Here is a 14,275-nt window from a genome sequence, read left to right as displayed (position 1 = left end):
AGCATTGCAAAGCCTACACACACACACACACACACACACACACACACACACACACACACACACACACACACACACACACACACAGCCAGGGCAGTAAGAATCCAACTCTTTCCAGTTCCTCTCTTCTCACTCTTTTGAGAACCAGACGGGGGAACACTCCCATGCCATCAGGGAACCTCAGACTCTCTAGGAGGAGAGGTAAGCAAAAGGCACAGGTGCCACACGAGGGAGAACTCAGAGGTGTTGGTGGAGGGGGTCAGACAGCCCTGGTCTTGGTTCAGCTCTACCCCTTTCCAACTCTTGGAGCCTCAGTCTCCTTAGCTGTTAAATGGAATAACAGTCCCTATGCTGCCAGGTGGTTGTGAATGTATGGAGGACACCTGTAACATAGTATGTACTTAATATTACTTCCTCACCTTCTCCTTCATTCCCATGGGCAAGAGCCAAGGCTGGGGATGGTCATGACTCCAGGGATTAGAATGCTGCATGTGATACTGTGTGTGTGTGTGTGTGTGTGTGTGTGTGTGTGTGTGTGTGTGTGTGTTGGGACAGGTGGAGGGGACAATGTGGTGGAAGGCTAGACCCCAGTTCAGGGACACCTGAGGACTTCCTGGGTGGCCTTAGGGAAGTCAATGAATCCATCAGCCTCCATTTCCCCATATGTGCAACAGGTAAAATGACATCCTATCTCAGGGTTTCTGCAAGAATTAAATGGGATCCTCCATGTCAAGCTGCTAGCACAGACCTTCAGGAAGTGCCCATATTAGCTGTGAAGATAAAAATGCAGCTTGGTTGGGGGTTTCCCAGGAGTACTGGGATCTTTCCTTGGCCTGAGCTGCCCACTGGTGTCCATGGAAGGCACTTCCTTCTTTATCTGTGTACATTTCAACCTCTCCCAAGTCAAGGAAGACTTTCCACGCATGTTAAAGACAATGAAAATCGAGGCACAGGGAAGAAGAGTGATTTTCTAAGGACACAGACCAATTTATTGAGCTCCTCCCTACAATGAAAATCACCATCAGAGTCAACAGTTCGCACCACTGTGCCAATCAGGGCCTTGGGCACTTTTTGTGAATGAGAAACTAGTGCCACTGCTGGGTAGCTGCTGCTCTGGGCTGAGACACAGGTGTGGCCAAGGCTGGCAAGAAAGGTATCCCCTCTCTTCCACCCCTCTCTGCACAACACTAGGGGGCAGCACTACCCTGTCAACACTTCACTCAAGCCTACAACATCCCTCTGAGTAAAGACGATTTTTAGCCTGGTTCTCTGGCTGAGGAAGCCAAGACTCAGAGAGGTAAAGTGTCCCACTCAAGGACACACAGCCAGTAGGCAGGGGAGGCCTGACTGGACCGTAGATGGCCTGGCTCTGCCCCACCTCTGACTTGGGACCCTCACCATGTTCCCCACTTCGCCCAGCCTGGGCGCTTGGCCCTTCCACATGCCATTCCCCGCCCAGGCCATCCTCCTTGTGAGTCTCTCCAGACATCCAAGGCTCGGCTCTGCCCTGGGCAGCCTTTTGGGGTCACAGGCGGCTTTCTCATCCGTCAGGCACCCGGCAAGCACCAGGGAACTGCCAGGCCCCTCGCCCCTTTGTGCTGAGGAAACTGAGGCTCGAAGATACTCAGCTGCAACCCCCATCAGGCCCACGGTAAGTCGGTAGCGGTGCAGGGAAGTACTTGGGGGCGTTTCTCCGCGCCCCCCACACGGTAGGACCATGTCAGCCCTGGCAGGAGCCCGCTCACCTGTAGCCTCGATTCCCTGCGCGAAGGGTTTTGCAGTCTTGGAAGAGTCTCCGCCCCCTGGCCCTCGACTCCACCGAGGAAGGACCACATCACTCCCACGGTGCAGGTTTCCCCATACAAAACTGAGCTCGGGGGACTGGGAAAAACCCCAAAGGAGAGCGGAGGTCAGGACTGTGGGGGGGGAAATCCCTGGTGCTCTGTCCGCGACAGCTACGCCGCCCCGCCTGGACTCGGGGTCCCTTGTCAGCCCCGTCTGCCGGAACTAGGCCGCCACCGGCCAGGGCACTGAGGTTCTTGACCCCCGCGCGGTCGCCACCTGCCGACAAGAGGCCAAGGACACAGGGGCCGTTCTGCTTACGACGCCTTGGTGCCTGGGGCGGGGAGCCGGCAAGCCGGCGAAGCTCGCCTCGGTGCGCCTATTGGCTGAAGGCAATGCCCGTCCGGGCCCCGAGGCCCGGCAATTGGCTGGTGGGGGCGGAGTTCGCGGAGCCCCAATGAATGGGGGGAGCCGGAAGCAGGAAGTGAGTTTGCGATCGGAGCAGCTGCTGCAGGTGAGGTGAGGCGCGGCGCCCGGGTTTCGGGGTCACAATGTGTCATCCTCGGGGGACAGGGCGAGTCTGGGCCGAGCGCAAGATCATTCTCTTTCTGCCCCCCATCCCGTACCCCTGCCAAATTCATCGCAGCCCCGAGGCCAAGGAATGCTCCAGGCAGCAAAGGGTTAACACTCCTTTTAGAACCCAGGGGATTGTGCTATTGGGGAGCAGCACCGGGAGGGGCGGGGGAGGTTGGAAACTCATTCCTAGTAAGAGAGGGCTTTGTGGAGTATACTCTGGGTTGGGAGACACCCGGATCCCAACAGGGCAGTGAGACCTTCGGTAAGTTGCTTGGCCTCAATCTCCCTAACTGCAAAATGAGTTTTCTCCCAACTCTGAATTTCTGTAGCTAGGGTAGCTGCCCTGGCCCAGTACAGGGAGAGGACAGGAGGACGGAGGACCGAAGAAAAGGCAGAGAGATGAGGATGGGACAGATCCTGGGATCAGTGAGAGAGGAAGAGTTCAGGGAAAATCATTTACTGCTGTAGGTACATTCCATTCGATTGGGGTGACCTTGTGACCTCGTGACCTCATCTAATTTGCATACCCACCTGGTGAGGCTGGGGTTACTATCAATCTCATCTTACAGAGGCTGTAATGGAGGGGCAGAAAAGTAAAACAATTGACTTGATATTAGGAGTCTGGGGCTGAGCCAGGAGTGGAACCTGGGTCTTCCAACTGGGACTTTGTCCTTATGAGCACAGTGGTGGGCAGAATTGAAGAACCTGCAGGATGATTCTGAAGGAGGAGGCTAGGAGGTCAGAGAAGGAGGAGGGGAGGAGTGAGGCCTGGGGCTGGGAGTCCAGAGATGCAGATCTCTGCTTCTGACCTCTCCCCTGTGTTATTAGGCAAAGCTCTAAGCTCTAGCCTCTCTGGACATGTTTCACCAACTGTAATACTAGGTAGTTGGATTCAGTCTTTAAGTTTGAGAGGCCATGGGCCAAACATTGCCTACCAGAATATTTTGTAATCTCCTTGGGTGAATCACCTAACCGTCGCTGAGCCTCAGTTAGCATATCTGGTGCATGGGTACAGTGGTATTCCCTTCCTCATGGACTTTGGAGAGGATTAAATCAGACTGTGAGAGTGCAGAGTCAGGTGTGCAGTTGGCGTGCGATAAATGATGGCTGTGATCATGGTGATGGTTCTCAGCAGGGCCCATGGCGGACACCCAGTACATCCTCCCCAATGACATCGGCGTGTCTAGCCTGGACTGCCGCGAGGCCTTCCGCCTGCTGTTACCCACAGAGCGCCTCTATGCCCACCACCTGTCACGGGCTGCCTGGTATGGAGGCCTGGCCGTGCTGCTGCAGACCTCCCCTGAGGCCCCCTACATCTATGCCTTGCTCAGCCGCCTCTTCCGTGCGCAGGACCCCGACCAGCTGCGCCAGCATGCCCTGGCTGAGGGCCTTACCGAAGAGGAATATCAGGTCAGTTCTCTCAGGCCAACCTGCATTTCCTGAGTGGCTTCTGGGTGTGAGGGGCCAGGAAGCAGGGGTACAAAAGACTTTCTGTCTCTTTGCATTAGACGAAAGGTTTCAAACACAGGGACATCCCCTCCTGGAGCTTCAGTCTTCTCATCTGCAAGATATGCGTGAGGATAGTCTGTACCTCTTAGGGTTGTAGCAACCTGATGCCAAGATAAGTGGTGGCTGCTGTGATTATAACAAGGGCTGTGGAGTAAAGGAAACAGCTGTGGAGATTCGGAGGTGGTAGAGGAATGAGTCCAGTGTAGGAATCAGGAGGTCTGTGTTCTGACCATATCTTCCTCTACCGTGTTGTGTGTCCCTGGGCAGAATGTTCTGCCTGTCCCCTTGTTTTTGTCTGTCTGTGGGTCTGTTGGCCAAGGAATACATTAATGCATTCTTAATGCATTACAGAAATGCAGAAAGACACAAAACAAAACAAAAAGATCATTTGTTCTCAGTGACCTCCCCAGAGGTAACCACTGAAGATGGTGGGATATATAACCTTTTCAGTCCTCTGCCTGTATTGCATACCTGTACATGTGCATATGCACATGTATTAGTCCCTTATTTTCTCTTTTACATATGAGATCACATTCTATGTATTCCTATGAGTTCTGCTGAACTTACATGGGGTACATATAAATCCACCTCATTCTTTTTTATTGGCTGTGAAGCCTTCCACAGCCATGTGCGCGATAATCGATGGACATATCCACCTCATTCTTTTTTATTGGCTGTGAAGCCTTCCACAGCCATGTGCGCGATAATCGATGGACATATCCACCTCATTCTTTTTTATTGGCTGTGAAGCCTTCCACAGCCATGTGCGCGATAATCGATGGACATATCCACCTCATTCTTTTTTATTGGCTGTGAAGCCTTCCACAGCCATGTGCGCGATAATCGATGGACATTTAGGTTTTTCTCTGCTCTTCTTACAAACAATACCACGGTGAGCATACTTATGCACATGTGTGAGCAGGATCTATTTGTAGAAGTAGAATTGCTGGGTCAAAGGCTCTGTACATCGGCAATTGACTGGTGCTGTTAAATCATCATCTGAAAAAGCTTCACCAAGAATGTATGAGGATATGGTCTGTCTTTCTATATGTAAAATAAAGGGATTGGATTGCTTATCTCTACGCTGAGGCCCAGGCTGTTTCTTCTACGTTTTTTTGAACTTTGAGTAATCACATCCCGTCTCTAGGCCTTGATTTACTCATTAAAAGAGCTAATAGGGCTTCCCTGGTGGCGCAGTGGTAAAAAAAAAAAAAAAAAAAAAAAAGAAGAGCTAATGGCTGGGGAAGTGCTTATTAATGGAAAAGTGCTACCCGAGTATTCATTATTTTCAGTGGGATTCTTTCGTTTGTAAGTAACAGAAACCCACCTCAAATTGGCTTAAATGAAGAAAAAAAAAACACCTTGACTCCCAGTCTGGTCTGGCATGTAAGGAACTTAGATGTTGCCCATCTGTTCTAACAACAAATAAAAAGCTGAAGAAATTGAAAAATCAACAACTCTTCTTAGGTCCTTAAGAGAAGTGAGGTAACAGGGCAAACTGCTGCCCCCAAAATTGGAGAGACAGACAGGCAGGTACAGAGAATCACAACTTACCAGAGCAAAAATTCATGAGCAGAAACCTCCACAGAACCAGTGCTGGGGTAGGAAAACCTGAACTGTAACTGATGAATTGCTGGAGGCTCAATGTGGACAATTCTAAGAGTTAAAAACTCCAAGGGGACCCAGTCATAAGGGGGGCCCACAGTTTGGGGGATTTTACGTCCAGGAGCTTGACCTGGTTCTCATAATGAATTTCAGAGAAAAAGTCCCTCATGCTCCTCACAGGAGGAGAGGAAAAGGAACCATTTTTGAAATATGCTAGAACATTCTGTTCTTCCTAACACAGTCTGCCCTCAGGAAAAACTGTTTAATCAGAACCAAACCTGCTAGGGTTTTATCAGAGCCTAACTGATCTGGAAGAAGGGAAATACCCAGCTCCATAGCTCTGACCATCTGTCCCACCTAAGAGGAGTGGTGGGAACATGGGACTGAGAAGCACATGTGAAGTTCGTAGTCCAGCAGCAAAGGCACACTAAAGGACTGAGACCTAATCATGGGATTCTAGAATGCTTCCCCTGCCCCCACACCTTACCATCACCTTAATAAAGGCCTATTTATGACAGTTCCTTTTACCTAGCACATCATGTCTGGCTATCAAGAAAAAAATTCCAAAACATTCTTAAAGGCAAAAAACACAGCTTGAAGAGACAGAGCAAGTATCAGAACCAGACTCAGATATGGCAGGGGTGTTGGACTTATCAGACCAGGAATTAAAACAACTATGACTAATATTCTAAGGGTGCTAATGGATAAAGTAAACAGCATGCAAGAACAGATGGGCAGTTTGGGATTAACATATATATACTACTATATATAAAATAGGTAAACAACAAGGACCTATTGTATAGCACAGGGAACTATACTCAGCATCTTGTAATAACCTATAATAGAAAAGAATCTGAACAAGAATACATATATAGGGCTTCCCTGGTGGCGCAGTGGTTGAGAGTCCACCTGCCGATGCAGGGGACACGGTTCGTGCCCCGGTCCGGGAAGATCCCACATGCCGCGGAGTGGCTGGGCCCGTGAGCCATGGCCGCTGAGCCTGTGCGTCCGGAGCCTGTGCTGCACGACGGGAGAGGCCACAGCAGTGAGAGGCCCACGTACCGCAAAAAAAAAAAAAACAACCATATATAGATATATACATATAGATATATACATATATATATCTGAATCACTTTGCTGTATACTTGAAACTAGCACAATATTGTAAATTAACTATACTTCAATTAAAAAAAAAAAGAACAGATGGGCAATGTAGGCAGAGAGATGGAAATTCCAACAAAGATCCAAAAAGTGGTAGAGATCAAAAAAACACTAATAGAAGTGAAGGACACATTTGGTGGGCTTATTAGTAGACTTGACATAGCAGAGGAAAGAATCTCTGAGCTTGAGGGTATCTCAATAAAAACCTCCGACTGAAAAGCAAAGAGAAAAAAAGACTGAAGAAAACAGAATAAGATATCTAAGAACTGGGACAACTATAAGCAGTGTAACATATATACAGTGGTAAAACCAGAAGAAGAAAGAAAGAAATAGAAGAAATATCTGAAATAATAATGACTGAGAATTTCCCCAAATTGATGTCAGATACCAAACCACAGATCCAGGAAGTTCAGAGAACACCAAGTAGGATAGTAAGTGCAAAACAAAAAAGAAAAACAAACAAAATCTACATGTAGGCATATCATGTTTAAACTACAGAAAATCAAAGAGAAAGAAAAAGTCCTGAAAGAACACAGAAGGAAAAATTATCTACAGAGGAACAAAGAGAAGAATTACATCAGACCTTTCAGAAATCACGCAAGCAAGAAGAGTGGGCTGAAATATTTACAGTGTTGAGATAAAAAGCCACCAACCTAGAATTCCGTACCCTGTGAAATTATCCTTCAAAAGTGAAGTGGAAATAAAGACTTTCTCAGACAAACAAAAATTGAGGGAATGTGTTGCCAATAGATCTGCTTTGCAGGAAATGATAAAAGTTCTTTAGAGAGAAGGAAAATGATATAGGTCAGAAACTCAGATGTACAGTAAAAAAAAAGGAAAGGCACTGGAGAAGGAATAAGTGAAGGTAAAATAAAAACTTTTATTTTTCTTATTCTTAATTGATCTCAGAGATAACAGTTTGTCCAAAATAATAATAGCAGCAACATATCCAGCTATGTGTGCTTATGTGTACATGTATGTATATGCTTATGTATGCTTATGTAGAAGTGAAATGAATGACAGAAGTGATATGAGGGAGAGGAGGCAAGAATTAGGATCCTTTTGTTATAAGGTACTCAAACTGCCCATGAAGTGGACTTGAATTAGTTGTAAATGTATATTGCAAACTCAACCACTGAAAAAACTAGAAAAAGAAGTACAACTGATATGCTAAGAAAGAGAAAATGGAATCATATAAAACACTCAGTTAAAACCACAGAAGGCAGAAAAAGAATGGAAGACAGGTGCCAGCATGGTTGAGTTCTGGTGAAAGCCCTCTTCTGGGTTGCAGACTGCTGACTTCTCACTGTGATTTCACATGATGGATCATTTGAGCTGGCTCTCTGGGATCTCTTTTGTAGGGGCACTAATCTCAATGAGGAGGGCTATTCCCTCATGATCTAATCTCCTCCCAAAGTCCCCATCTCCTAATACCATGGCCTTGGAGGTTAGGTTTCAACATACTGATTTTGGAGGGACACAAACATTCAGATCATAGCAATCGATAAACCTCTAGCCAGGTTAACTAAGAAAAAATGTGAGAGGTCGCAAACTGCTAATATCAGAAATGAAAGAAGGGACATCACTACAGATCCATGGGCATTCAAATGATAATCAAGGAATACTATGAAAAATTTTATGCCCACAAATTTGATAACCTCTATGAAATGGACCAATTCCTTGAAAGACATAATCTGCCAAAACTCACACAGGAAGAAATAGATAATCTACATAGGCCTATATCTATTAAAGAAATAGAATTAATAATTAATAAACAACCTTCTAAAACAGAAAGCATCAAGCCAATATAGGTTCACTACTAAACATTTAAGTTAGTAGTACTAACTTAATTCGTACTAAACATACCAGTTCTCTACAATCTCTTTCAGAAGAGAAAAGCAGAGGGAATAATTTCTAACTCATTCTGTGAGGCCAGTATTACCCTAAAACCAAAATCAGACAAAAATTACAATGAAAGAAAAGAAAACTACAGACCAATATGTCTCATGAGCATAGATGCAAAAATCCTCAATAAAATGTTAGTAAATTGAATCCAACAACATATAAAAAGAATCATGTACCATGACCAAGTAGGATTTATCCTGCCAATCTGGTTCAACATTCAGAAATCAATAAATGTAAATCATCACATCAACAGGCTAGAGAAGAAAAATCACACGATCATATCAATAGATGCAGAAGAAGCATTTGGCAAAATCCAACACCTATTCATGATAAAAACTGTCAGAAAACCAGAAATCTTACAGCTAACATCATATTTAGTGGTGAAAAACTTTCCCACTAACATCAGGAATAAGGCAAGGATGTCCCCTCTCACCACTACTTTCCAACATTGTACTGGAAGTCCTAGCTAATGCAATAAGACAAGAAAAAGAAATAACAGGTACACAGATTGTGAAGGAAGACATAATACTGTCTTTGTTCACAGATGACATGATTGTCTATGTAGAAAATCTGAAAGAATCAACCCAAAACTCTTAGAACTCATAAGTGATTATAGCAAGTTTGTAGGATGCAAAGTTAATACACAAGAGCCAATTGCTTTCCTATATTCCAGCAATGAACAAGTAGAATTTGAAATTTAAAACAATTCCATTTACAATAGCACTCAAAAATGTTGAAATACTTAGTCGTAAATCCAACAAAATGTGTGCAAGACTTATATGAGGAAAACTACAAAACTCTGATGAAAAATATCAAAGAAGAACTAAATAAATGGAGAGAAATTCCATGTTTGTGCATAGAAAGATTCAATATTGTCAAGATGTCACTCCTTCCCAACTTGATCTATAAATTCAATGCAATCCCAGTCAGAATCCCAGCAAGTTGTTTCGTGGATACCGGCAAACTGATTCTAAAGTTAATATGGCGAGGCAAAAGACTCAGAATAGCCAACACAATAATGAAACAGAAGAACAAAGTTGGAGGACTGATAGTACTCTAGTTCAAGACTTACTATAAAGTTACAGTAATCAAGACAGTGTTCTGGGGCTTCCCTGGTGGCGCAGTGGTTAAGAATCTGCCTGCCGATGCAGGGGACACAGGTTCAAGCCCTGGTCCTGGAAGATCCCACATGCTGTGGAGCAACTAAGCCCGTGCACCACAACTTCTGAGCCTGTGCTCTAGAGCCTGTGGGCCACAACTACTGAGCCTGCGTGCCACAACTACTGAAGCCCATGTGCCTAGAGCCCGTGCTCCGCAACAAGAGAAGCCACTGTGGTGAGAAGCCCACACACCACAATGAAGAGTAGCCCCCGCTCGCCGCAACTAGAGGAAGCCTGCGTGCAGCAACAAAGGCCCAATGCAGCCAAAAATAAAAATAATTTAATTTTAAAAAAAAGACAGTGTTCTGTTGGCAAAATAATAGACTAATAGATCAGTGCAGTAGAGTAGAGAGCCCAGAAATAGACCCCCATAAATATAGTCAACAAATCTTTGACAAAGAGCAAAGGCAATACAATGAAATAAAAATAGTCTTTTCAGTAGATGGTGCTAGAACAACTGGGCATCCATATGTTAAAAAAAAAAAAAGAATCTAGACACAGACCTTACATCCTTCACAAAAATTAACTCAAAATGAATCACAGCCTTAAATTTAAATAAAAAACTATAAAACTCCCAGAAGATAACATAGGAGAAAATCTAGATGACCTTGGGTATGCAGGTGACTTTTTAGATACAACACCAAGTATGATCCATGAAAGAAATAATTGATAAACTGAACTTATTAAAATTAAAGTTTTCTGCTCTATGTAAGACACTGTCAAAAGAATGAAAAGATAAGTCACAGACTGGGAGAAAAAAATATTTGCAAATATATGTCTAATAAAGGACTGTTATCCAAGATGTACGAAGAACTCTTAAAACTCAACAGTAAAGGCTTCCCTGGTGGCGCAGTGGTTGAGAGTCCACCTGCCGATGCAGGGGATGCGGGTTCGTGCCCCGGTCCGGCAGGATCCCACGTGCCGCAGAGCGGCTGGGCCCGTGGGCCATGGCAGTGGGAGGCCTGCGTACCGCAAAAAAAACCCAAAAAACGCAACAGTAAGAAAATGAGCAACCCGATTTAAAAATGGACAAAGACCTTAACAGATATTTCACCAAAGAAGATATGCAGATGGAAAATAATCATATGGAAAGATGCTCCACGTTGTATGTCATTAGGGAATTGCAAACTTAAAAAACAAGATGCCGTTATATACTTATTAGATCAGCCAAAATCTAAAACACTGACAACACCAAATATTGGCAAGGATGTGCAAAAATAGGAACTTTTGTTCATTGCTGGTGGGAATGCAAAATGGTACAACCACTTTGGAAGAGAGTTTGGCACTTCCTTATAAAATTAAACGTACTCTTGCCATACGATTCAGCAGTCATGCTCCTTGGTATTTACCAAAGTGAAAACTTGAAGTGAAACTTATGTCCACAAAAAAACCTGCACACGATATTTTTTTTTTTTTCGGTACGTGGGCCTCTCCCTGTTGTGGCCTCTCCCGTTGCGGAGCACAGGCTCCGGACATGCAGGCTCAGTGGCCATGGCTCAAGGGCCCAGCCGCTCCGTGACATGTAGGATCTTCCCAGACCGGGACATGAACCCGTGTCCCCTGCATCGGCAGGTGGACTCTCAACCACTGCGCCACCAGGGAAGCCCCTGCACACGATTTTTATAGCGGCTGTATTCATAACTGCCAAAACTTGGAAGTAACTGAGATGTTCTTCAGTAGCTGACTCAATAAACAAACTGTGGTACATCAGACAATGGAACATTATCTAGTGCTAAAAAGAAATGAGCTATCAAGCCATGAAAAGACATGGAGAAAGTTAAATGCCTATTACTGGGTGAAAGAAACCAATCTGAAAAGGGTACATACTGTATGATTCCAACTATATGATATTTGGGAAAAGGCAAAACTATGGAGATAGTAAAAAGATCAGTAGTTGCCAGGCGTTGGGAGGGAGGACGGGCACAGAGGATTTTTAGGACACTGAAACTACTCTGTATAATACAGAGTAATGTATCATACATAATGGTAGATATATGTCATTATACATCTGTCTAAACACATAGAATGTGCAACGCCAAGAGTGAACCCTAATGTAAGCTATGACCTTTGGGTGATGAGGTGTCAATGTAGGTCCATCAGTTGTAAGAAATGCACCAGTCTAGTGCGGGCTATTAAAATGGGGGAGGCTGTGCCTGTGTGGGGATAGGGGACTTTGGAGTAATCTCTGTGCCTGCCGCTCAGTTTTGCTGGAAACCTAAACCTACTCTATAGAATAAAGTCTATTTAAAAAAAGAGAGAATTACTGGCTCACATAATTGAGAAGTCCAGGGCTAGGGAGGCTTCAGGCACGACCAGATTCAGGGGCTCGGTGATACCATGGTGATGCAGTCTTCATCTCTCAGCTTTGCTTTCTTCCATCACCCCAGTAGGGGAGCTCCAGGGGACTCAGGCCTGATGAGTCTTGGTATAAACCGGAGGCTCGTTGCCACTGGGAAATGTCCTGGTTGGGCTCTTATTGGCCACCTTGGGCCTGTGTCCACCCCTGGAGTTGGGGAAGGGAGATTTCGCCCTATCCCAAAAGGAAGATATGAGGCCTTATTGCCAGAGGAAGGGAGACTAGATTTGGGGTCGGCAAAAGCCACAGTGTAGTGGACCAAGGCCCCTCCAGCCCTAACGTTTGATGCTTCCGGTGCTGGCTGCCTGCCAGGTGAGGGCTGTGGACAGCCCTTCCTGCAGAAGGAGGTGGTGTTTGCACTGGGCCTCGGGGGTCACATGAGAGGGCGGCAGGTGGCTGAGAGGGTGCTGGTGTAAAGGGAACAAGGTGCACGAGGGCTTGGATGTATTTGGTAGCTGTTGAGAAGACCAGTTTGGCTGGACGATGAGTGTGTGAAGACTGGGCTGTGAAAGCATGTTGTGGCCAGACTGGGGCCTCCCAGGATGTGGGTCCTGCCCCGCCAGTCTCCCAGCCTCACCCATACTGCTTCCGCTGGGGTGTTAATATCCCAGGAGGGAACCTCCGTGGGGTAGGGAGGCTGTGCTTCCTCTGACCCCCTTTCCCCCAGGCGTTCCTGGTCTACACTGCAGGTGTCTACTCCAACATGGGCAACTACAAGTCCTTTGGTGACACCAAGTTTGTTCCCAACCTGCCCAAGGTGAGCTGAAGAGGGCTGGGAAAGGTGGGCAGTTTGGGGCCGGTGGGATGGGGGAGCGGGGCATGCAGCAGATGGAGCCCCAGTGGGAGTCGGGCCCTGAGAGGAGCTTTGACCTTGTCACTACCACACTGTACGGCCTTGGGTGCTGCAGCCACCTCCTGACCCCGCTGACCCGAGGGACGAATGCGCGGAGGCCGTGAAAGGGCTCTGTGCGCTGTTAGGTGCTGCAGAGATGGAGCCTGCCTGTCACCACTGAGGACAGCGGAGGAGCCTGGGCATGAGGAGTCCCTCTCTGGGACCACGGGGCTCAGGCCCATCTGGGGCAGAGGCAGCTCTTACACCAGGGCTCTCAGCCCCTACTGAGTGCACGAATTGCCTGGCGAGCTTGTTGAAATGCAGCTTCTGACCCAGCAGGCCTGAGCAGGTGGGGCGTGAGGGTCTGCATTTCTCCGGCAAAGTCAATGCTGCCGGTCTGTCAACTGCACTCTGGGCCAGAAGGTCTTAGACTATGGGAGAAGAGCTTGGGGGTCGATGGGGGCGGGGAGGAGGGCGCTCCAGGAGGCAGGTTCGGGTGGTGTGGCCAGGCCACGGGCCTCCCTTCCCCTGCAGGAGAAGCTGGAACGTGTGATCCTGGGTAGTAAGGCCGCGGAGCAGCACCCAGAGGAAGTCGGGGGCCTCTGGCAGACCTGCGGGGAGCTCATGTTCTCTCTGGAATCGAGGCTTCGACACCTCGGGCTGGGGAAGGAGGTGAGGCCCCCCCAGCCACACTGGGGAGTGGAGGGCATCCTTGGGGGCTGCCTGGTATGGAGGGAGGGGCACCCGATGGGGAGGCAGCGGGCTGTCCGTCACGCCTGAGGCCAAGCTGCCCTCCACCGCAGGCCTCAGCGCCATCATTTGTAAGCAGGTTGGATGGAACGCTTTCTGAATGCCCTCCCAGTTCTGACATCCTGGGATGCCATGTGCAGGAAGAAGGAAGGAGAGAAGCTGAGAGCTGGAGGGAGCTGAGGAGGGGGCATGGGAAAGGAGGGGGCCAAAGCTTCCCACCTCTCGAGGCTGCTTGGGAGCTGCATGGGGTGAGGGATGCAGCAAACCTTAGGGGCCGGCCCGCGAGAGGCTGGCACAGAGCTGCAGGAAGGCTGGACTTGGGCCTCTGTTTGTTGTTTGTGTTGTAATTTTTTCCCCCTGGAAAGAGTTGGAGAGGGACAGTGGAGGCTGCTGAGAGGAAGTGGAGGAAGCCAGAGGCTGGAGAGGGTGGCTGGGAAGTAATTCACCAGCTTCCCCAACCCAACTCAGCAACTCCTATTTCCCATCTGCCCCTTCCCCGACAGGGAATCACCACCTATTTCTCTGGGAACTGTACCATGGAAGATGCCAAACTAGCCCAAGACTTTCTGGACTCACAGGTTTGGGGGTTGGGGAACTTGGGGTGGTGGTTTGTTGGGGTCCCCTTGGCACTGGCGCCCACTC

General features: G+C 47.5%; 1 protein-coding gene across 4 annotated transcripts in view; it reads left to right on the top strand.

The window, feature by feature from the left end:
* The first annotated feature begins 2,257 nt into the window (after positions 1-2,257).
* The window catches only part of DPP3 (dipeptidyl peptidase 3), a 34,436-nt gene continuing 22,418 nt past the window's right edge, over positions 2,258-14,275 (top strand). The window contains exons 1-5 of one of the 4 annotated variants that reach the window (XM_024749043.1): positions 2,258-2,293; positions 3,491-3,765; positions 12,719-12,808; positions 13,418-13,555; positions 14,137-14,211. In XM_024749043.1, the coding sequence (XP_024604811.1) occupies positions 3,496-3,765; positions 12,719-12,808; positions 13,418-13,555; positions 14,137-14,211 (573 nt within the window). In that variant the 5' untranslated portion in view covers positions 2,258-2,293; positions 3,491-3,495. Of the gene's footprint in view, positions 2,299-3,487; positions 3,766-12,718; positions 12,809-13,417; positions 13,556-14,136; positions 14,212-14,275 lie in introns of all 4 variants that reach the window. The other 3 variants (XM_024749046.1, XM_024749045.1, XM_024749044.1) reach the window with 3 other exon arrangements.

The sequence above is a fragment of the Neophocaena asiaeorientalis genome, unplaced genomic scaffold (genome assembly GCF_003031525.2).
Source record: "Neophocaena asiaeorientalis asiaeorientalis breed wild unplaced genomic scaffold, Neophocaena_asiaeorientalis_V1.1 scaffold43, whole genome shotgun sequence".
Lineage (NCBI taxonomy): Eukaryota > Metazoa > Chordata > Mammalia > Artiodactyla > Phocoenidae > Neophocaena > Neophocaena asiaeorientalis.
This window is presented reverse-complemented; position numbering and strand designations above follow the sequence as displayed.